General features: G+C 35.6%; 3 protein-coding genes across 3 annotated transcripts; all 3 read left to right on the plus strand.

Moving 5' to 3' along the window:
* Positions 1–2677: 2677 nt before the first annotated feature.
* LOC116179673 (soluble calcium-activated nucleotidase 1-like) lies at positions 2678–4171 on the plus strand. The gene is made up of 5 exons (XM_031499487.1): positions 2678–2823; positions 2873–2986; positions 3034–3485; positions 3539–3772; positions 3828–4171. Exons 1-5 carry the CDS (start codon positions 2784–2786, stop codon positions 4029–4031), a joined length of 1044 nt encoding a protein of 347 aa, XP_031355347.1. The 5' UTR covers positions 2678–2783; the 3' UTR covers positions 4032–4171.
* A 2483-nt stretch (positions 4172–6654) lies between these two features.
* LOC116179587 (phospholipase A2 inhibitor-like) lies at positions 6655–8167 on the plus strand. The gene is made up of 2 exons (XM_031499384.1): positions 6655–7931; positions 7983–8167. Exon 1 carries the CDS (start codon positions 6821–6823, stop codon positions 7865–7867), a length of 1047 nt encoding a protein of 348 aa, XP_031355244.1. The 5' UTR covers positions 6655–6820; the 3' UTR covers positions 7868–7931; positions 7983–8167.
* A 12743-nt stretch (positions 8168–20910) lies between these two features.
* Positions 20911–22275, plus strand: LOC116179666 (reticulon-4 receptor-like). Its single transcript, XM_031499478.1, has one exon. It carries the CDS (start codon positions 20958–20960, stop codon positions 22017–22019), a length of 1062 nt encoding a protein of 353 aa, XP_031355338.1. The 5' UTR covers positions 20911–20957; the 3' UTR covers positions 22020–22275.
* Positions 22276–22756: the final 481 nt, after the last annotated feature.

Below are 22756 nucleotides of genomic sequence, written 5' to 3' on the forward strand. Positions count from 1 at the left end.
ATAACGAAATACAAATATTTGATGTACTTCAAAAATTACAACCCCCGCAATCGAGGATTACTATACATACATATAGGTCTGAATATAATCTTAAAATTCGTAATTTTAAAATCAAAGTTAAATTTAACCTTAAAGAACAATTAAAGGGTTGTTTGTGGATCATTTATTCATAATCGGTTAACGAAGTACAAATGTTTGATGTACTACAAAAATTACAACCTCCGCAATCGAGGATTACTTTACATATGAGTCTGAATTTTCTAAAAAAAATTCAAAATTTTAAAACGAAAAGGAACTTTATTCTAAGGGTGCAATTGGAGGGTTGCTTATGGATCATTTATACATAATCGAATAACGAAATACAAATATTTGATGTACTTCAAAAATTACAACCCCCGCAATCGAGGATTACTATACATACATATAGGTCTGAATATAATCTTAAAATTCGTAATTTTAAAATCAAAGTTAAATTTAACCTTAAAGAACAATTAAAGGGTTGTTTGTGGATCATTTATTCATAATCGGTTAACGAAGTACAAATGTTTGATGTACTACAAAAATTACAACCTCCGCAATCGAGGATTACTTTACATATGAGTCTGAATTTTCTAAAAAAAATTCAAAATTTTAAAACGAAAAGGAACTTTATTCTAAGGGTGCAATTGGAGGGTTGCTTATGGATCATTTATACATAATCGAATAACTAAATACAAATATTTGATGTAAGTACTTCAAAAATTACAACTCCTGCAATCGAGGATTATTATGGGTATGGGTATGGGTCTTAATTTTCTAATAAAATTCGTAATTTTAAAACCAAAAGGAACCTTAACCTTAAAGAGCAATTGAAGCGTTGCTTATGGACTATTTATAGATAATCGAATAACGAAATACAAATATTTGATGTACTTAAAAATTTACAACCCCTACAATCGAGGATTGTCATACGTATGCGTCTGAATTTTCTAATAAAATTCGTAATTGTAAAACCAAAGGGAACTTTAACCTTAAAGAACAATTAAAGGGTTGTTTGTGGATCATTTATTCATAATCGGTTAACGAAGTACAAATGTTTGATGTACTACAAAAATTACAACCCCCGCAATCGAGGATTACTTTACATATGAGTCTATTTTCTAATAAAATTCGTAATTATAAAACCAAAAGGAACTTGAACCTCCTATGTGTTTCTAGCCTATGGATCCTTTCCTTAAGGGTGTCGTCTTCCCATGTTCATTCTAATATCGTCTTTTTCCTCTCCTCTCGCCTTGCTGTATAATATTACTTTATTTTCAAGCCACTGTTCTTCATCAGTTATCATATGTCTTGTCGCCTCGAATTCCGTGTAAATTTCCACCATATTACAAATTTCCTTCCTTTAAATGTCGCCTTTATTTATTTTCTCTTTACAGCATTAACAATAAACGCTTGGTGAGGTGGCTGGTGTCTTGGTCTCCTTTCTGTGGGTGGCCGATAAACAAGTTTAGTAATACTAAAATGTTAAGAACTATTTTTAATGTTCTTTGCTTCGCGAAATTTTCAGTTAGACTGTTTAGAACCATAAAATCCCTGACAAAAATTCAATTACCACTAGTTGAACTTTTTATTCGTGTTGTCCTTGTCTGGACTAACTAACTAAACCAGTAAAAGGATGTTACAGGAATTTTGATTTTGACTTATAGTTGTTGTATATCTTCATATTGAAAGTGGTATCTCGTTAAATGGAAGTATAGGTATTATCTACTTGTTTCTTACTTTTCTTTAAGGCTAGGCGTATGAGTCGGTTATTGTATTGATATGAAATCAATATCTGTATGCTTTAGTACAAAAATGATCCCTGATATAGTACTAAATCAAAGTGGAATGTATTCAGTATAACAGTGATATTTGATATTCACGTAGAAGTAGACGGGTTTCCTATAGGAATTTCCTATGTCTACTTTTACATGATAAAAGACGCCTAATTTTATGCAACCAAAGTAACTTCTTGAAGCAAATAAAGATCTGGCTGCCATATTAATTATTAATTTGAATTTGTTGCTTTGGCTTCATAGAAATCGGCACTATACCAATTGCAAATATCAACTTTTTCTTTAAGTTGAATACATCGCACACGAATCGCAATTAGAATAATGGAAGTCAAACCGATATTTAAATTAATTAATATGACAGGCAGATCCTTATTTGTTGTAGGTAGGTACTTTGGTTGCATAAAATTAGGCGCTCTTTAGAAGACTTTTTATCATTTAGAAGTAGACATAGAAAATCCCTGTCTACTTATACATGAATATCACTGAATGTAAAACCTTTTAACCACATAATCACATGAAAAATTAGATGAACTTCATTCATTGTCGGGCAGTTATCTCAGGAAGAAACAAACATTTTGTCTAAATATTCAGTCAAGCTCGAGTAGAAGCCAGAGACTAAATAGGAAACCAGTAAATAAAGAACTTACAGTCCCATTGCTCTTTGACTGCTATCATCAAAGCTGTAGGTATATCTCTCGGTCTATTTAAATTTAAAGAAGAATGTCCAATATTTAAATTTGAGTTGCCTCTGTCAACAGAACGTCGCCTTAAGTTTCCACGCGGGTATGAAAGCCTATTCCCAACACCAGTGAGGTTATATGATGGAATTGCACGTTTTATGATTTGGACACACTGATGAACCAAATACACTTTGGCACGTGGACGACATTACAAAGTGCAAATAGGACGATTATATAATCGTAAACAACATAGATAGTGTATTGAGTTTAGGTCAGTCAAGAGAGTAAGATGTGGGCTATGAAAGGCAAACTGTTCAAACCGCCCTTAGGTATATTCAAATAACAACTAAAGCTATGTTTAAATGTTGATTGTAATAGGGCTGGCGTTACTTGGACTTGTCCTATTTGCCGTACGTTTTTCGGAGGGTTATAACGATAAATATCCTTTGACAGCCCCTTTCAAAACTCGTAACATGCACACTTTTCGTATAGGTAAGTACGACCATTGCAACTTAAATGCTTCACCCCCAAATTTGCAGCCATCATAGCAGACTTAGACTCTATCTCAAAAAGTCCAACAGAAGAAACCACGTGGATTTCGTATTTAAAGAAAGGCTACTTAAGGTATCTTCCGGGAAGAGACACCATAGTAGTGAACTGGGATCGCACGGACCCCATCACACTGAAGACTAACTACGCGATCAAAGACCGAAGTATGGAGCTTTCGGAACTGGTTACGTACGATGGAAAATTGCTGGCCGTTGACGATCGTACAGGCGTGGTATTTGAAATTGTTAACACTGAGGCTATACCATGGGTGCTGTTAATGGACGGAAACGGCAGAACTACCAAAGGATTTAAATCCGAGTGGGCTACCGTTAAAGATAGGCTGTTGTACGTTGGATCTATAGGTAAAGAGGTCATAACGTATGAGGGAGAGTTTGTAAATAATGACCCACTTTACATAAAAACGATAACCCCTGAAGGTGTCGTAAGTGATGATCTTATTAACGAAGGTCGGCAATTGAAATTCGGTTTTGTTAGATATCGCATATCGACTGGAAGGATCAGTATCTGCGCCTAAGAGCCGCTATTGACATTTACTGGCCTGGATATATGACACATGAAAGTGGCGTCTGGTCTGAGGTACATCAAAAATGGTTCTTTTTACCGCGAAAGTGCAGTACAGAAAAGTACAACTACACGGCGGATGCGTACTTGGGGTGTTCTTATTTACTCAGTGCAGATGCCGATATAAACGGTATTCGCGCAGTGCAGGTGCTTCTATAGGAATTTCTGCTGCTCCATTTATACTATTTCTATTTCGCTTTAGATACCTAGTGTGGATGGTTCGCGAGGATTCTCTTCTTTCAAATTCATACCGACATCGGGTGATACAGTCATTGTAGCCCTTCGCAGTGTTGAAGTGGGCGATAAAACGGCGACGTACATCACCGCATTTACAATAGAAGGAAAGGTTCTCCTACAGGATACCTTAATATCTGACCTAAAATTCGAAGGTATAGAATTTATCTAACAACTCTTAGGAGCGTAGTATTGTGACAATAGTTTTAGTTAGTAGTAGTTACTTCTTGTTTACATAGCATACGAAAATAGTTCGTAATGTATCAGAAACTACTTTGAACTACTTAAACAAAAATAAATGCATACACGATACAAAGTATTGAATTCATATTAACATACGCATATCCAAAATCACAAACTATTAAGCACAAGTTAACTACCTTGAGAGGTTCCACCCTGTATATTCAACCTTACGACAATGAGTAGTGACACCTAATTCCGTGATTGTGGTCCACATTCAACTGTAGGCTGGAAACCCCGAACGAGGGGCGAGTCACATATCTTGGGGGCAAGATTCTGATAATAAAAACTCTTCTGCTTGGAATCTTTGTTGCGATTCAAAAAGGAAGGTTATAATAGTTTCAAACAGTTCCAAGATTGGGCTACTAGTTCAAAAGTTACAGCCCTTTGAATTTTCTTTCGAAATTGGTTTCTAGTCTATAACTTTTATTGAGAATGCTGATCGAAAAAGTACGAATTGTTTTGGATTCTACGCACCAAAATTAATAAGAAAAAGTGTTTTCCCGAGAAATTTTGGTGCAGTCGATTTTTGGTCAAAAAGGAAGGTTATACACTGCCTTTTTTTGAGGGTCGAAGAAAAAATTGTCTCAAATCGAACCGAAAAAATTATTTTCTTATAGAATGTGGCATGTAGAATCCATAATTTCAAACAGTTCCAAGATTGGGCTACTAGTTCAAAAGTTACAGCCCTTTAAATTTTCTTTCGAAATTGATTTCTAGTCTATAACTTTTTATTGAGAAGTCTGATCGAAAAAGTACGAATTGTTTTGGATTCTACGCACCAAAATTAATAAGAAAAATTGTTTTTCCGTGAAATTTTGGTGTAGACGAGTTTTGGTAAAAAAGGAAGGTTATACACTGCCTTTTTTTTGAGGCCGGAAAAAAGAATTGTCTGAGATCGACCGGGAAAAAACATTTTCCTATAGAATTTGGCCCGTAGAATCCAGTTTGAAGATTGGGCTACAAGATCAAAAGTTACAGCCCTTCGAATTTTTTTTCGAAATTTGTTTTTTGTCCATAACTATTTATTGTTTTGGATTCTACGCACCAAAATTAATAACCAAACGTATTTTCCCGAGAAATTTTGGTGCAGTCGATTTTTCGTAAAAAAGGAAGGTTATACACTTGGTTCTTTTTGGGTCGGAAAAAAAATTGTCTGAGATCGACCGTACAATTTACACTTGTCAGGGTTTGTATATAAATTTAACATAAATAATATAAGACACTGTACACTTATACATAAGACAAGACACATGTAGAATTAAAATGACACGATTATAAAAAAACGCAAAATGTAAAATTTAAGGGATCAGGTGACTAGACTCAACGAATTCTTCAAGCGAATAAAACACATGTGTCACTAAAAATGATTTTAACTTGTGTCTGAAATTATTAGACGGCTATTGTCTGACATTTGGGGGCACAGTATTGAATAAGCACTTTGATTTATAAGGTACTTAGGTACACCGTTTTGTGTTACAGCGAGGCGAGAACATGGACGTCTAACGATATCTTTTCGTCTAGTGTGGTGTTGGTGGACGTCAGATTGTCTTATAAGTTTTCCTTCGTTCTTCTTTGCATAACAATAATTTAGATGACTTCATGTGCTAGTAGTGAAAAAATTGTAATATACCATGGCAAGCGCCTCGAAATGGTGCTCAGGCAATAATACTGGACTTCTCTGCCTTAGTATATAATGTACTATTTTTAGTTATCATTGTGTGGGTGTCAAGTAGTACCTAGTTAGTTGTCCTCATGATTAAATGCTAAAAAAGGATAAAGAAAAAGAAAGTTCCTTAAAAACGATATAACGACTGCCGAGTAGGCAGGGCAGTTACAAATTTGGATTCTATTCAATGCGTTGCTGGACGTCAATTTAATTAGAACTCTTCCAGTACCTCTGCCACAAAATTAAATGAACGGTCTGTGTCAGAGTTATAGTCCACATGCACTTTGGAATGTTATAAATTACATTTTGGTCATTATAACTCAATTTGGCTTATCTCATATGAAATACCCAACTAAATTTTTAAGCTGTATGGAAACCACTAAGAATGCCGCAGGCTCAAAAATTCTAAATTACTTACTATCAAATTAAAGGAAATTTATATTAGGTTTGCTCAGGCAAAGCCTACTCCAAATCAGTAGGTTTAAGGCATGAGGCAAAATAGGCAAAACCACACATAAAAACCAATGTTCTGAGTAGCATCTTTTAATAACATCAACAATTATACATTTTTTTTCATAGAACTCCACTCGCGTAACCATTCTTTGAAATTTCCACATCTCCAATTAGCTATAGATATTTGCGTTCTTTAGAATTCGACCGATGATGGTCAATTTCTTCGTACCATCCAAAAACGATGATAAGGTAATTCGTTACTGAAATTTTTTACGTCGTTGTCGCGACAAACTGAACATCTGATGAGTACCTCATGGTACAACGAGCAAAACAGGTAGGTAGGTACATTCATTAATTATTTATAATTTTAGTTGTACGGTAATTTTGTATAATCACTTCCCTCCTCTTCACCCGGTACCGATGCCAATGGTAAATACCAACATTGTGAAGGTGAATGACGCAGATTCTAGTTAGTTTGCCTCACGGCAACTTCTTCACCTTTCGTCGCGTCGCTGTTTTATAATTATAGTCCAAATAGACTTTTGTGGTGCATAGAACTAAATGCAAGAAATTTCGGGTGTGTTGGGTCATGATTCGCAATGATGAAGACGTGTTCGATACTTTTGCTCATTCTCATAATCAGAGGTGTTTCGCTACAATGTACAATCTCCACGTTCGACGACACAGTAATAAGGATAAACAACGTCAAGGAAACCATAAATGGATGCCTCTCACCAGAGACAATAACCTTTAAAGGCCAAATTACAGCAATAGCCATTAATAATCAAGACAATATACTCGATTTAAATTATGGCGCAGTACAAAATATTTCGAGCAATTTTCGCTTGGATTTAAGGAATAATCGTATCGAGTTCATAAGGGAAGGGGCGTTCTTAAATCTTCCCGGGCTCTATTACATCAACTTGCGATACAACGAAATTACGTGGATTGCTAAAAATTCGTTTAAGGATTTGCCATCATTAAGCGAAGTGTTATTAAGTGATAATAAAATTACGGTGGTGTGGCAGCAGGCTTTCAACAATCTTCCAAAGTTAAGGTACATCGCGTTTACCGGTAACAAGTTGGACCGTTTTGATCAAGATTGGTTCTCTGCAACACCCAATGTGGAACGATTATATTTTGGGTACAATCAGTTACGCGAAATCACGAGGGGTGCCTTTATCAACCTTCCAAACTTGAAGTTTCTCCTGTTCGCCCAAAATCTGCTCGAGTACATCGATCCAGACGCGTTTAAAGGATTGCGAAATTTGGAAAAAATGACTTTCGAGGACAACAGGCTTAGAAGCATCGAGCTCAATCTCCACAGACCTTCCAAACTGGCCGAACTTTACATAATGTTTAATAATATAACGTACATATCGGACAGGATGTTAGAGACGTTGCGACCCAGTTTAAAATCATTTGAGGTGTACCGTAATCCGTGGCAGTGTTCCTGCTTGGATAAGATAGTATCTTGGGGACTTAAAAATAACATTTCGGTTAACGCGGGATGGTTTCGTCCCGAACTAAAAGCTACGGCCGTGTGCGTTTATCCCACGACATACTCACAGGCGTGCCTTGACCGTGGTGAAAACGAGTACGAGCTAGGATTTTGGGCTCACGTTTGGAAGAAAAAGGACTATTAAAATACGATCCTCAACCGCCGTTCTGCTTTCCCAAAATGGCTGGCTGTAAATAGAAAAACTTCAAGTGAGAAAATCGCGACGTATTTTGTGGTTTATATCTTTTGTATAATTTTAGTTTCGGTTTTCCTGGCTTGGTGCAGTTCTTCACCTGAATTTTGCTCAACGTCGCCTTCATATTAGAATGTGATCGCCGAGATGCGCCCCAAATAAATTCTTAAAAGTGCGTAGATTCCTGCAACTGCAACAATATGTAATTGTGATTTGTTTGGACAAATAAAACTTGATACCTAGGTAATCTTACACATTCATTTTCTTTGCCAATCCTTGCTATGAAATTCTTCGAGCAACTTATACCTGCCAGGGGGAAAAGTTAAATTACTGATTGTTACTTTCGCAAAATAATATAATCGTTGCCGCAAGGTCAAAAGAGTTTAAAAACAAATAAAACAAGTTAAACCACGCAGTCTCTGCAATCTAAATGCGACTAATTGGGAAATAGAGAAGACAGGTTGGTACGTTAATCGCAGTACATACTTTTTCAAATGATCAAAGGATCAGTATGTATACACTACGGGGTGTTTCTACAGGCCAAATTCTATAAGAAAATGTTTTTCCCGCTCGATCTCAGACAATTTTTTTCCGGCCTCAAAAAAAGCAAGTGTAACAATTCGTACTTTTTCGATCAGACTTCTCAATCAAAAGTTATAGACTAGAAATCAATTTCGAAAGAAAATTCAAAGGGCTGTAACCTTTGAACTAGTAGCCCAATCTTGGAACTGTTTGAAATTATGGATTCTACAGGCCACATTCTATAAGAAAATTTTTTTTCCGGATCGATCTGAGACAATTTTTTTTTCGGGGCTCAAAAAAAGGCAGTGTATAACCTTCCTTTTTTACCAAAAATCGACTGCACCAAAATTTCTCGGAAAAACACTTTTTCTTATTAATTTTGGTGCGTAGAATCCAAAACAATTCGTACTTTTTCGATCAGACTTCTCAATCAAAAGTTATAGACTAGAAACCAATTTCGAAAGAAAATTCAAAGGGCGGTAACTTTTGAACTAGTAGCCCAATCTTGGAACTGTTTGAAATTATGGATTCTACAGGCCACATTCTATAAGAAAATTTTTTTTCCGGGTCGATTTGAGACAATTTTTTTTTCGGGGCTCAAAAAAAGGCAGTGTATAACCTTCCTTTTTTACCAAAAATCGACTACACCAAAATTTCTCGGGAAAACACCTTTTCTTATTAATTTTGGTGCGTAGAATCCAAAACAATTCGTACTTTTTCGATTAGACTTCTCAATCAAAAGTTATGGACTAGAAACCAATTTCGAAAGAAATTTCAAAGGGCTGTAACTTTTGAATTAGTAGCCCAATCTTCAAACTGTTTAAAATTATGGATTCTACGGGCCAAATTCTATAAGAAAATGTTTTTTCCCGGTCGATCTAGTGGCCTAGTCTTCAAACTATAAGCCCTGCTGATCACTTTGTTGTCTTATTTTTATTAATTAATTATTTACATTAGAATCAATGATATTAAAGAATCCTTTCCTTGATTTGTATAAAATTCGATTGTTATAAAATCATGGCCGACTACCAAAAAGAAAATCCGAAAAAGTATCAATTAAAAAAATGTAAGGAACGTTTTTTGCCTAGAATTACTTCTTTAGACCAGTTAAACGGTAATGGGCAATACGTGTAATTGTTATTATTGGTAAATTCTATGATTTTTTGGTGTGCTGAACACGAATCTAAAGTTTTTTCCAACAAAAATATTCCCAGCAAGTATATGAGAAATCTTCAAAAAACCACTAAAAATGATGATTTTAAATGGTTTCCAACTTATAACTTGCAGAGCAAGCTGTTTACGCAAAAAGTGGTTTTGTTGTCTTTTTACATTTTTTTGTACGTCGGCGTCGTATGGTTTCCGTACCGACAAGTGTTGCTAATGGCTAATTAAGACCTAAGACCCAGTCTAAAGAATTTTGCAAAAAGCAATAAAATTGAACACCCAAACGCCTGGGATAAAGGCGAGAGTGCAACAAAAGATTGGTCGAATTGCAAAGACAGTAGCTCGGACTTGCATTTTAGTGACGAAGAGGAGGACTTGCCTAATGTTAATACAAATTGCAATTGCAAATTGCTGTACTTCTTTTAATCAAGTTTAAGGTGGAAGAGAAAAAAGTCAACTTTACCCCTATAACCAATTCTTCACACAGAATTAAAAATTAAAATATCGTACCTACGAAAATACTCTAAATCAAATGAACTTAATTTTCCTGTAAACGTAGAAGACATAGATGAAATATTACTAGACCAAGGTGCGAAATTAACTGAACTAATTTCGAAATGATCAAGCAAAAGACTTGGCACTAAAAGGGCTTCTTATATGCTCCATTTGATAAAACTATTTTTCGTGCGGTCAAATTATTAAAAAAATGTCTTCTCCGAGATGGGGTGGTAAGCACCTTCAGGGCGAAAACGCCTTTTGGCATGATATACGTTTTGATCCCTAGTCTATTCAAAACCTACTGTCAAAATCGTTTCATTTTGAAAAAGACTGCCAGGTCGAAACTTTCGTTTCCTGTACTATAAAATCCAATACGAGGTTTTCAGATTGTCACATGTTAATATATAATTAAATAAGGAAAGAGGAGGAGGAGCTCTCATTGCGTTGAGATCGACCCTGCATCCTTCACTACTTCTAAGCTACACATCGTATAATTTAGATTATTTAATTTGTTCATTTAATGTTAGTGGGTCTAATTTTATTTTAGCCTGTGTATACTTTGCTCCAAATTGTAGTAATCAGATATATGAAAACTTTTTTTATCAGATCGATAAAATAAAAAAAACTGTTAAGGAATAGTTCAAATCTACTTGTAATAGGGGATTTTAATATTTCAAATTTCTCTTCTGGTTATAATTTTGAAAATAATTATGTGGATTGTAAATTGAAGAGTATTCATAATTTTATGGACCTATATGCAATGGAAAGCTTTAATTCAATATTTAATAGTAATGGTAGGACTCTTCATTTGGTGTTGGCTAATGTACATAGGGTGTCTGTAACCCGGGATATTGTACCTTTAATACGTGAGGATTTGCATCACCCAGCTTTGAATATTTTGGTTCATGCTCCAAGAAATCCATTTACTACATTTAACCTTCAAAATTTAAGTAGCGAAAATATTTTTCCCCAGTTTAAGAAAGTAAATATTAAAAATGTAAAAAATTGTATCCAAGGGTGTGACTGGAAATCTCTATATACTACAACTGATTGTTAATTTAGCTCTTGAAATGTTTTACAATAATTTAAATTAATTTTTTGATTTGTGCGTCCCTAAAAGTACATATAAATGCGAAACAAAATCACCCATTTGGTTTAATGATGATTTAAAATTACTATAACGTAAAAAAACAGATTAGCAAAAAAGAGAAAGCACTCTAGTTATTTTGACAGCAGATTTATTGAGATTCGGAAAATTCTAAAATTTAAAATAGCGGAAGCATATGAAAATTATGTCAAATCTATTGAGGAGCCTGTGAGTAGTGATGTCACAAACTTTTATAAGTATTATAAACAGCAAAGATCAAAATATAAATTGTTGGATGAAATGAATTATGATAATGCCAAATTTAAGGGGTCAGAAATTCCTGATGCCTTTGCTAAATTTTTTAAATCGGTCCATCCAACTGAGAACTCCAGTTATGATCTGGATACGTTGAATGATGATAGTAGTGAGGAATCCAACTTACACTCAGATAAGTTTTGCCTTAAAGTTGTTGATAACAGTGTCACTTCCAGAGCAATAGACCAACTTAAAAATAAAATGAGTAGTGGACCCGATGGAATTCCGACATTTTTTCTTAAACAATTAAAAGATGTTATTTGTGATAAACTGACATTTATCAATTAAAAGTGGTACCTTTCCAACTCTTTGGAAAATGACAAAGATTACTCCAGTTCACAAATCAGGTCCCGAAAATGTAATAACAAACTATAGACCTATATCAATTTTGAACAGCTCTGCGAAAGTATTTGAAAATGTTATTTATAAGACGCTGATGGACGGAGTGAGGTGTTTAATAACTCCCTCTCAGCATGGATTTTATCCCGGCCGATCCACCGAGTCTAACCTACTACTGTTTTCTAATTATGTGCATAGAAATTTGGACGCAAGGGGTAGAATTATTGATGTTGTGTATACCGATTGTTCAAAGGCCTTTGACGTTGTCCATCATGATGTGTTACTCCAAAAACTCAAAAATATGGGTGCGTCTTTATCGTTGGTAAAACTAGTTCGCAGCTACCTAATAGCCAGGAAACGCTATGTCCGTTTTCTTAATTATGATTCTTTTAGTTTCTACTACGTCCGGGGTTCCGCAAGGTTCGAAGCTTGGGCCCCTATTTCTTATTATTTTTATTAATGATTTGCCAAAAATTTTTACCTCCTCTTGTCTCTTGTATGCTAATGATTTGAAACTTTACAAAGAAATAAACTCGGCTCTTGATGCATTGGCTTTGCAGAAGGATTTAGATGCGCTCAATAACTGGTGTATTAATAATAAATTAATGTTAAATATAAAGAAATGTTGTGTTATGTCTATTTCTCGGAAAAAGTCGAGGTGCTCTACTGAATACAGAATTAATAGTGAACGTCTTGAATCAGTCTGCACAGTGAGAGACCTCGGGGTAGTTTTTAATAATAACTTTACATTTGTAAATCATATTGATTATTTAGTAAGTAAGTCTTTCAAAATGATTGGGTGCATAAAAAGAAACACTAGACATTTTAGAAATACAAAGGGAATCATTATGTTATATTGTGCTTTTGTAAGATCAAAGCTAGAATATTGTTTTACTATATGGGCTCCACATACAGTTAAACACATTAAAAGGATAGAAAAGGTGCACAACTATTTTCTTAGATATTTATATTTTAAAAAATTGAATAAGCTTTGCCCAAGAGATTTTCCTTCTGTGATACTTCGTGGTGAAGCTAGTATGTGTAGTTTAAAAGTGCGAAGAGATATATCCAGCGTTATGATTTTGTATAAGATTATTCATGGCTTAAATTGACTCTTCTGAACTACTATGCGAAATTAAATTTAATGTTCCAAGAAATTACAACATGTTTTATATTCCCTGGGCTAAATCTAATTCGTATAAGGACTCGCCACTTTTGTATTCCATGAAATTATATAATTTAATTTCGAAGAATGATACTAATTTAGATATTTTTCACAACAGACACAAATTATTTAAAAGAAACTTCTTTGAGTTATTATAGATCTAAGATTTCTATTCTGAAACCTATACATTAGAAAATTCAGTTATCTGGACCGTTTTAGGCTATGCCTGTGGTCTAATAGTATTATGTATTAATAATAATTTTTGTTAAATATTACGACTAATAAATGAATTGAATTGAATTGAATAAGTAGAACATTAATTTCCATTAATGATTAAAATAAAGATTTTTCCATTCAATGAGATCATAAGGAAATGGTTTTGTGCTTAGAACGTATTCGTCAACTTCCTTGCAATTTTTTAATCAATGTGTCATCGAATAAAGGGAATTCCGGCATGGGTTGAGACTTACCACAGGATGAGGTAAGGAATTTAATGTAGTCAGTCAATTACATCGAATTATAATTTTACACTCCGACCACTAATATCTTCCGAAACATTCAAATATGATATCTGGTTCCCAAATTAGCCACGTCCCGTTTGTATAGGCATTGTATTTAGTTTATAAATACAATGGTATACGATACAATTAAGTTTCAATATCAGACTACAAATTTAGGATTGAGGAAAACATTCGGAAGTTTTGTCTGGAACGCTGATATATCTTCAAAACAGCATGTTTTAAAGAAGCTACAAAATTAGAGAAAGTTAGCTACCGACCTACGTATTTGTGGTCAGTGGTCAGTGGCGTACTTCTCCAGAGTCAATGGATAAATCCACATCCACTATGTTTTATTAAATTAGTGGACACTTTTTAAGCACTATGTACAAAAAAGTGTACTCTAAGACTATGTAATAAAAATTTGTGGCTGCCATTAAAAAAATAAGCCCCCCTTGACCATGCAGAAGTACGCCATTGACCACAATCACCACGTAGATTGGTAGTAATTTTTTTATAATTATGGATACTGCAATTTTTTGCCAATAAGGGGGTTCACCATCCCCTCCTTGAATTCAATGATCGAACTTAATAAGCGAACTTAAACATTTTTCTACATAACAATTAAATGATCGACGCCTAACTCTTGCCCAAATTTTATCAGAGTGGGCTCAAGAAAAAAATTCTCTTTTATTACACTGGGTTTTCTGACTTGTTTACCAGCAACAATAAAGCTTTGAATATATTGACCGAGGTGAGCCGAAAGTTGTTAGTGTTTATCGGTCATAAGTTGTAAAACTCAATTTTTTTTTGGAAAGCTGGTCTATCTTTTCCTAGATGTGGTCAATCAGGATGTTGTGTTACCCAAAATTCAAAGCTTCCATTTTGTACTGGATTTCAAAGTCTGTCGAAGACGGATTGAGAATTGTACCTGCAAGATCCGACGTACAATGGAATGGAAGGAAGGAAAGAAAGTAAAGGATATGGAACGAATTCCTAGACCCCCTAAAGAGACAGGAAGGGACGCTTGATTGCACGAAATCGACTGATATTTAAAAGATCCTGCAAAATGCTTCTGCGCTTGGTGTCAAAAATTTGGCATATATCCTCCTGTTTCCAGAATAGACAACATCTCAAAAAATAATTAAGTTTTGGTATCTATAGACGGTTACTAAGAAGGCAAAAAGTCTTATGTGCATTTATCTACGTTAGATAGAGAGATATAAATGTTTCCATAATTTTGGACGCAAGTGAAGGAAACGTGTCTTCAGTTACAGGGACACCAAGGAGATATAAATTATTTGCGGAAGGAGGTCTGTTAATTGGGTGCATTCTTGCAGAAGTATAATTCACAATTAGGAAAATTTGGAGATAGGCCAATATTTTTGAATTCACGAATTATTGTTTTTAATTCTCCAAGAACTTCTTCAAATGAACCTAAAATCCCATCATCGAGATACCAAATGTTCAGTTTTGAGGCAAGTTTCTTGATAATAGGGTGATTTGCCAAACAAATATTTTGCAGTATCAAAAAAATTATCAAAGTCCTCGTGTGAGATCGAAGGGACTTCAGCGCATTTTTGTGTGGCAGATCAGTGTTTTATTAGCCAATATTGACTCCACCATCAATAAGATCTTGCCGAAAGCTACCACGTTCACTTTGTCGGTACCATTTTCTCACTTACCGTGCACTCGCAATTCGCGTTTGAAGTTTTGACTCCACCATCAGTAAGATCTCGTCGGGGGTTACCACATTCCCTTTGTCGATACACAGTTCCGACGTCCCGTTCATTCGTAATTCCCATTTTGGTAGATTTCGCTAAAATCCCGGCATAAAATCGTATTCAACTTTTGGGTACTTCACATAGCTCGACCTTCTATTAGTGACACGAGAAAGAGAGACCGCGATTCGCGCTGTAAGAAACTTTTGGGCGCCCAAAGTCGACTACCCCTCGAAGCGCGCCGCGCAAAAGGTGGTTTATTTCGCCCCTAGGAAACAAAAACAAAATTCCGCAGGAGTTGTGCGCGTTGACAAGATCTTCCCGACGACACCAATTTGAAAACAATCGGAGAAAAACTGTAGAAGAAGATAGATAAAAACTGAAAAATCTCCAGGTTAGTATAATACGCTCGGGGATGGCGTCCAGATGTCGTCGACTCCAAATCTTATAGCCCCATCCCTAACGTTCTTAATTACACGGCCCCGATAGTTACATGTACACTCCTTGTCTTTTTAAAAGCGTTTTTCTACGGGCGCGCATTTACTGCCAGCCAGCCAGCCAGCCAAAGTGAGATTAAAAGCTACTTTTTACAAAAAAAAATTTTTGCAAAAATGCGCTAAAAACCGCAATGACTCAAAAGGATGTGGCCTCTCAAGAACATTGCATTCAAAGTAATTACTTTAGATTCTCCGGATGATAAAGTGGAATTATGTAAGATATATTTATCACAGGTCCAGTGGAATTCAATATTTTCTCATCTTGATGGAACTGTCTCGAATCTCTTTAATTTACACAATATAAGCTGGAACTGTCGCAATACTAATAGTAATGGTGCAAAGCTCGCAAATTGCGTAGATGATCACGTATACACTGCCTTTTTTTGAGCCCCGAAAAACAAATTGTCTCAGAGCGACCCGGAAAAAAAATTTCTTATAGAATGTGGCCTGTAGAATCCATAATTTCAAACAGTTCCAAGATTGGGCTACTAGTTCAAAAGTTACAGCCCTTTGAATTTTTTTTCGAAATTGGTTTCTAGTCTATAACTTTTGATTGAGAAGTCTGATCGAAAAAGTACGAATTGATTTGGATTCTACGCATCCAAATTAATAAGAAAAAGTGGTTTCCCGAGAAACTTTGGTGTAGTGGATTTTTGGTAAAAAAGGAAGGTTATACACTGTCTTTTTTTGAGCCCCGAAAAAAAAATTGTCTCACATCGACCCGTAAAAAATTTTTTCTTATAGAAATTAGAATCCATAATTTCAAACAGCTCCAAGATTGGGCTACTAGTTCAAAAGTTACAGCCCTTTGAATTTTTTTTCGAAATTGGTTTCTAGTCTATAACTTTTGATTGAGAAGTCTGATCGAAAAAGTACAAATTGATTTGGATTCTACGCACCCAAATTAATAAGAAAAAGTGTTTTCCCGAGAATTTTTGGTGTAGTCGATTTTTGCTAAAAAAGGATCGACCCGGAAAAAAAGTTTTCTTATAGAAAATTACCATACATACATAAGTAACAAAATATACAATCCACACGAGGTGCGTCGCCTATCATTGTATTTCAGCACTTTCATGCTACGACAAAAAATGATAAATTCATTGTAAAACACTTCCATTAAAACAGAATTTCATCAACCCCAATTAGAGAAACGTGCTAATAATTTATTAATAGTGCAAGAAACTAAATACAGCACATACTTATAAATTTCCAACGGGCCATTATGATCCACGGGCCAGGTGGCAATCGCCACCCACCCCCCCGGGCCAGTCCGCCCCTGATTCACGATCTTTTTTTACATAACCGTGATAACTCGTATTAATCCATCTAACAACAATCATTCCAATATTGATCTCATTTGCTCTACTTATGATATAGCTGACAAAGTCAATAATCTTTGACGATCCCCTTGGCTCTGATCATCTTCCGATATTTTTCACTATTAACATTGAATAATAAATCTGAAATTAACTTAGTTAAAAACTTATACCATAAAAAGTCTTTTTTCTACAACTGTCAAAAAAAACCTGTCATTTTCTGACGGATTTCGAAACGCGAAGTACTAGATTTTTAATCGGTTAATTAATAAGTAAGGTTGCTCTTGACAACGTGCGCGAAATCGTCAACAGTGAAAAAAAGTATTTCGCGCACGGGACAAAGTTGAACTTAAACAGCAATTTAATTAACAATCGGTTCAGTTGTAGAAAAAATATTGTATATAACGCTAGCGCGAAGTTATTTCGCGCATTTGACTGATATTTTAACTCGGCTTCGCCTCGTCAAAATACCTTCAGTCTCAATGCGCGAAATTGAACTTTGCGCTCTTGTTATATAAATAACTATTTTCTATTTCGGTGTCACAATGATGATTTTGTACAACTGTTTTCGGCCGAAAACAGTTGTACAAAGACAGTGATTATAGTCGTTTTTTTTTTGGTAACTCATCTCTTAAGTTGGCAGTTACTAGTTAGTACAAGTAGGTACTTCGTTGGGTACTTGGTTTGAACTTCAAAATGTCAGTCCTTACTACGCTGCCAACCTAAAACTTAACGGCATAAAAAGCGTTCCCAACATAAAACATGTTAGTTCTAATGTTCCCTATAGTTTCTGATAATGATTTTTTTAATTAAATTAAAGCACCGAAATAGAAAAAATAGTATGAAAAACGCGTGTTACAATGCTTTATTGTAATACTCCTATCTTGCGGACACTCGTGGCTACGCTTCGCGTCGCCACTCGTGCCACAAGATAGTCGTATTACAATAGGTCGCATTGTAACACTTGTCTTTCAATATACTATTAAAGTTAAAACACTATTCCGTACTGATTGGGGTAAATTCACTGCCGATCTAGTAAAGAAGTTCTTGACATTTTTATCAGGCGAATTTGTTAACTCTGAACCCAATGCCAAGTATGAGTCCTTTATTGATACTGTTAAAAATTGTTTGATTGATAGCACGCCTAAAAAAATAGTTATCCCTTCCGAATATAAAAAAATCCTGTTCCATGGTGGGACGAGGAGTGTAACAAAGTCAAAAGACTGCGAAAAGTAAATAAAAAATGGAATTTCAGCAAAATGATGGTAGATCGTATAAATTACAATAGAATTAATTGTATAGCTGTAAGAATTTACAGAACAAAGAAAAAAGAGTGTTTCAAACAGTTTGCGGGAACTATAAATTTCAACTCTAGCTCTAAGTTTGTCTGGAACAAAAGCAACATTTTTAAAGACAAATGGACTCAAGTTCAACCTACCAACGTCAGTAGTAATCGTCAAAATCAAACCCAAATAGAAAATACTATTAATAGGATATGCCCTCCATGGTGTGAGACGAAACCTGATTATCTCCCCATTTGTTCAGACATCAATAATCTGTTTTTTAATCAATCTTTTGATTTTGCTGAGCTCAATATAGTTTTAGATTCAATTAAAAATAATTCAGCAGCGGGAGTTGATGGCATTGATTATGAAACAATAAAAAAAACTCCCAATCAAATACAAGCTGCTGCTCCTTCATGTTTTCAATGAAATCTATTCAACAAGTTGTTATCCCGAATCATGGAAAAAGTCTTTTGTCTTATTTTTTGATAAACCTAATAATAGAGGTGTTAGACCCATCTCCCATCTCTGCAAACTTTTTCAATCTTTACTAAAAATTAGGTTACAATGGTATTGCGAATATTACAAAATCAGGTTCTAGAAAAGGAAAGTCCTGTACTGACAATATGGTTGAGTTTACACCTTAAAGCCCAACAAGCAATAAAAATAAGAAAGATTTAATTGCAGCTTTCCTTAATGTGCCAGCTGCATATGATAACGTGCTCATCAGTGATTTACTTTTGGACAAATTAGCTGAAATAGGGTGCTCTAAACGCGACTATTATATCACCAGTAATAGAATGATTTTCTCTGATTCTCTTAAAGAGGTTTTAGACTCAGTCACAAAGGAGTTCCACAAGGTGGTGTTTTGAGCCCACTGCGATATTTCATCTATGTAGGTAAGGGATATCACTGAGGGCGTTCCTAAAACTGTAACTATATCTCAATTCGTCGATGACATTGTAATGTACTGTACTTATGGAAATGTTGAAAAGTCTAAATCCCTTGTTCAACAAGCAGTTAATATCACAAATGCAAATTTAGGTAAAATCGGTGTGGGATTTGCAGCTGACAAAACTGCCTTTCTTCACATAAATTGTAAAAGAATTAAACCTGGTGAAACAATCCTAAATCTGTGTGGCAAGGACATTGTCGCATGTGAGACAATCAGATTTCTTGGCATTGTTATTGATTATAAACCATTGAATAAAAGCACTATAAGAAGCCTAACGCTTATGGAAGAAAGCGCGACAAATCCCCTTGCACCCGCATTGGTTGTGATCTCCGAACTCTCTTTGCGGTAAATAGGAGGAAAGCAAATTCTCATTCTTCTCAGTTCAAGAATCGACACTATTGACAGTGTTTCCATTATATTCTCAGTTCAATCTCTGTCGCGCTTTATTTCCACGGGGTTAGGCTTCTTATAGTGTTTTTATTCAATGTTATAAACTCAGTTTTATACCACACCTAAACTCAGTTGTAAGAAAATGTGCTACTAGATCCAACATTCTAAAATTTCTGTACGGCGCGCGGCGTCAAATGGGGATCTCATTCAAGCACTCTATTAATCGTATATAAAAGTTTTGTTCGCTGACTACTGTAGTTTTGTTTATTTCCCGACAGCCACTATTCGTGTTGAAAAATTGGAAAAAGTCCAAATTGCTTGTCTTGAGGACTGCCTTAGGACTCAGCAGAACAACCCCAAACAATGTTGTACTTGCGGAATCTAAACTGCAGTCAATTCAAGAACGCTCAAAAAGTTTGGGTAAATGCTATTTCACCAAAATTCTGTCCAATTCTATCTTACCTCCTTTCAGCCTATCCAGTCCATTATTCACAATAAAAATGGGGAAGTGGAGAAGATGCACGACAACGTATGAAGCAGGGTCCTAAAGAAACTATCGAATATTTAAAGCCAGCATCAAAAACATCGGAGTTGCAGAATTCAAAACTCCTGATTCTCCTATAGAAGCTGCTTGGGATGGTTGCTTACCCTCAGGCGGCAATCGATGCACCTTATTATTCAAATTTACATTATTGAGAGATCATAGTAGTCATTTTTTTAATCATTACCTAGTCTGTAAATATAATTATAGGTAATAAACTTGAGGCAGTGCATAGGAAGAGGAAGAATGTTGCGTGTGAATGATTATTGCATTAGCACAATTTTTCCAAGAGCATTACAGCATTTAGATGTTTTTTCAATGTTATGCCATCATTAATAATTACATTGATTGTATGTTAAAACCCAATCCGAAATTCGAGATTTTCCAGTTTATTCGATCAGATAGAATGGTCGTTAAATGAAAATCCCATTACCTCATCATGGCGATTTCATCCAACGAAATGCGTTACCGCGTTTACTGATCTATGACTTTTGCAAATTTGGGCTTTGGATATAACTTTTGAACAAGTTTTTTAGAGGACTCTTGACCATGGAGTTCCCCAGTATGTCCGATGACACTCTAGAATTTGACACGTATAAAGGAATTCCCATACACAACGTCAAAATAGGATTATTACTTTATCAAAGCATATGGTTGAAAGGTCAGTCACGACACAATTAACTATATCTTAATCAATTTTGTGCACAAGCTTATTTTACAGTATCATTGCGTGATTAACCAGAGTTGGGACTATGATCAAGGCGTGCTTAATACTCTTGCTAGTAAATCTCAAGTTATCGTTGCAATGCGGAAATGGACCTTCGACATTCGATAATACCTTGGTGGAAGTGAACGGTAAAAGTGAAACTATCAGCGGGTGTATTTCACCGGATACACTTAAGTTTAAAGGGGTAATTAGCAATATATCGTGCAGTAATCAGAACGTACTCGATTTAAATGAAGGTGCGTTGCAAAACATTTTGAGCAAATTTGAGGTGACACTTAGTGGAAACAACATCGAATTGATCAGGGAGGGAGCTTTCATTAATCTTCCTGAACTTTATCTGATCGATTTACACAACAACAAGCTGAGTTTGATCGTCGAAGGTTCCTTTAAAGATTTACCGTCATTAAACAAATTGGGGTTACATACAAACCAAATCAAAGAGGTGTTACCACGAGCGTTTAATAATCTTCCAAAGTTGTCATCCGTCGTGCTTTCCGAAAACAAGCTAGAAAATTTTGATCAAATTTGGTTTTACAGAACACCCGCTCTGACAGCGATAGATCTTTCAAGCAATTCCCTACGCGACATCAAGCAGCGGGCCTTCTTCAACCTACCTAGTATTAAAGACCTCGCATTTGCTAACAATCAAATCGAGTTCATCGACAAAGACGCATTTCAAGGATTAAGAAATATGAGATGGCTTAATTTGGATAGAAACCGATTAAAAACTTTGAAGATTAATATACACCCTCCTTCGAAAATTGAGATGTTGAATATCGAATTCAATAACATGACGTATATCTCTAATGGCATGTTAGAAGCGCTACGACCTAAGTTAAGGCTGATCGCCATATCCGGAAATCCTTGGCAGTGTCCGTGCTATGAAAGGATATCCGAATGGGCTTTTAAAAGTAGTGGACGGTTTATTCTGGATTTGGCTCCTCCTGATGCAGCAGAAGTCGTGTGTGTTTACGCGAAAACGCCCAACTTTGACTTGTGTGTCGAACGTAGTGATGACGAGTTTCAAGAAGGTTTTTCGAAACACTTCGAAGGCAAAAAGGCGAAACTGAGGTGGCGTATAAACTAGTTTTGGAGACCTGGACGCCCGCCTCCTCTCAAAGAGCTCAATTTTTCCCATTCTGTCCATTTCATGCAAATGTATAAGGTATACACATTATAAGTTATTTTGTTTTTAACTTTTTCAACTGTCATATCTGAATAAATACTCATTCCATAGAACATTCACTTCGGCGAAATTGTGAATTGCCCCATAAACAGATAATGTAAATTGATAATCGGCTACGAAATGACCACGATAGTACGAATAAACAAAATTTAATTACTGTTTGAAGTATATAAATGTGCGCGCCTAAAAAGTTCTTATCCTAGGCAACCTGTCCCACTGTTAAAACCATCCCATACTCTGGTTGAGGTCCAGGTGCAAAGCAGAGTAAAAATTCTCTGCTTCTTTAGGATAGGTAGCTATACAAACCCCCAAATATCAATTCTTTCTTTTTACCTTTTAACCTAAATAAAAATGCGGCTAGCGTCGGAGTGAGCGTGGTCTTCTGGCTGGTGGACCGTGGCGCGATGTCGAGCTAGCAATGCCTCCTGGTTCTGCAGGAGGAGACCTGGTTGTTTCTTAAATCTTAATGTGCCGTCGAAGCAGGAATTACCTTTGCAGAGTTCAAAGCTCTGCTTTTAAACGTTTGCGGCTACGCTCTCATCGATTGACTGTTTTGACCAATGAGAGTGCGGCACGTTTTAGTTTGCTGCCGGATCTGCAAGCGGCGCGTCGCCATATCACTCCCCCTCCAAGACAGA

The sequence above is a fragment of the Photinus pyralis genome, unplaced genomic scaffold (assembly GCF_008802855.1).
Source record: "Photinus pyralis isolate 1611_PpyrPB1 unplaced genomic scaffold, Ppyr1.3 Ppyr1.4_LG8, whole genome shotgun sequence".
NCBI lineage: Eukaryota > Metazoa > Arthropoda > Insecta > Coleoptera > Lampyridae > Photinus > Photinus pyralis.

Coding starts and splice junctions, on each gene's coding strand:
- LOC116179673 (XM_031499487.1), top strand. CDS start 2,784: ATGTGGGCTATGAAAGGCAAACTGTTCAAACCGCCCTTAG. Junction 2,824..2,872: donor ACTGTTCAAACCGCCCTTAG/GTATATTCAAAT, acceptor TGATTGTAATAG/GGCTGGCGTTACTTGGACTT. Junction 3,773..3,827: donor ACGGTATTCGCGCAGTGCAG/GTGCTTCTATAG, acceptor ATTTCGCTTTAG/ATACCTAGTGTGGATGGTTC.
- LOC116179587 (XM_031499384.1), top strand. CDS start 6,821: ATGATGAAGACGTGTTCGATACTTTTGCTCATTCTCATAATCAGAGGT.
- LOC116179666 (XM_031499478.1), top strand. CDS start 20,958: ATGATCAAGGCGTGCTTAATACTCTTGCTAGTAAATCTCAAGTTATCG.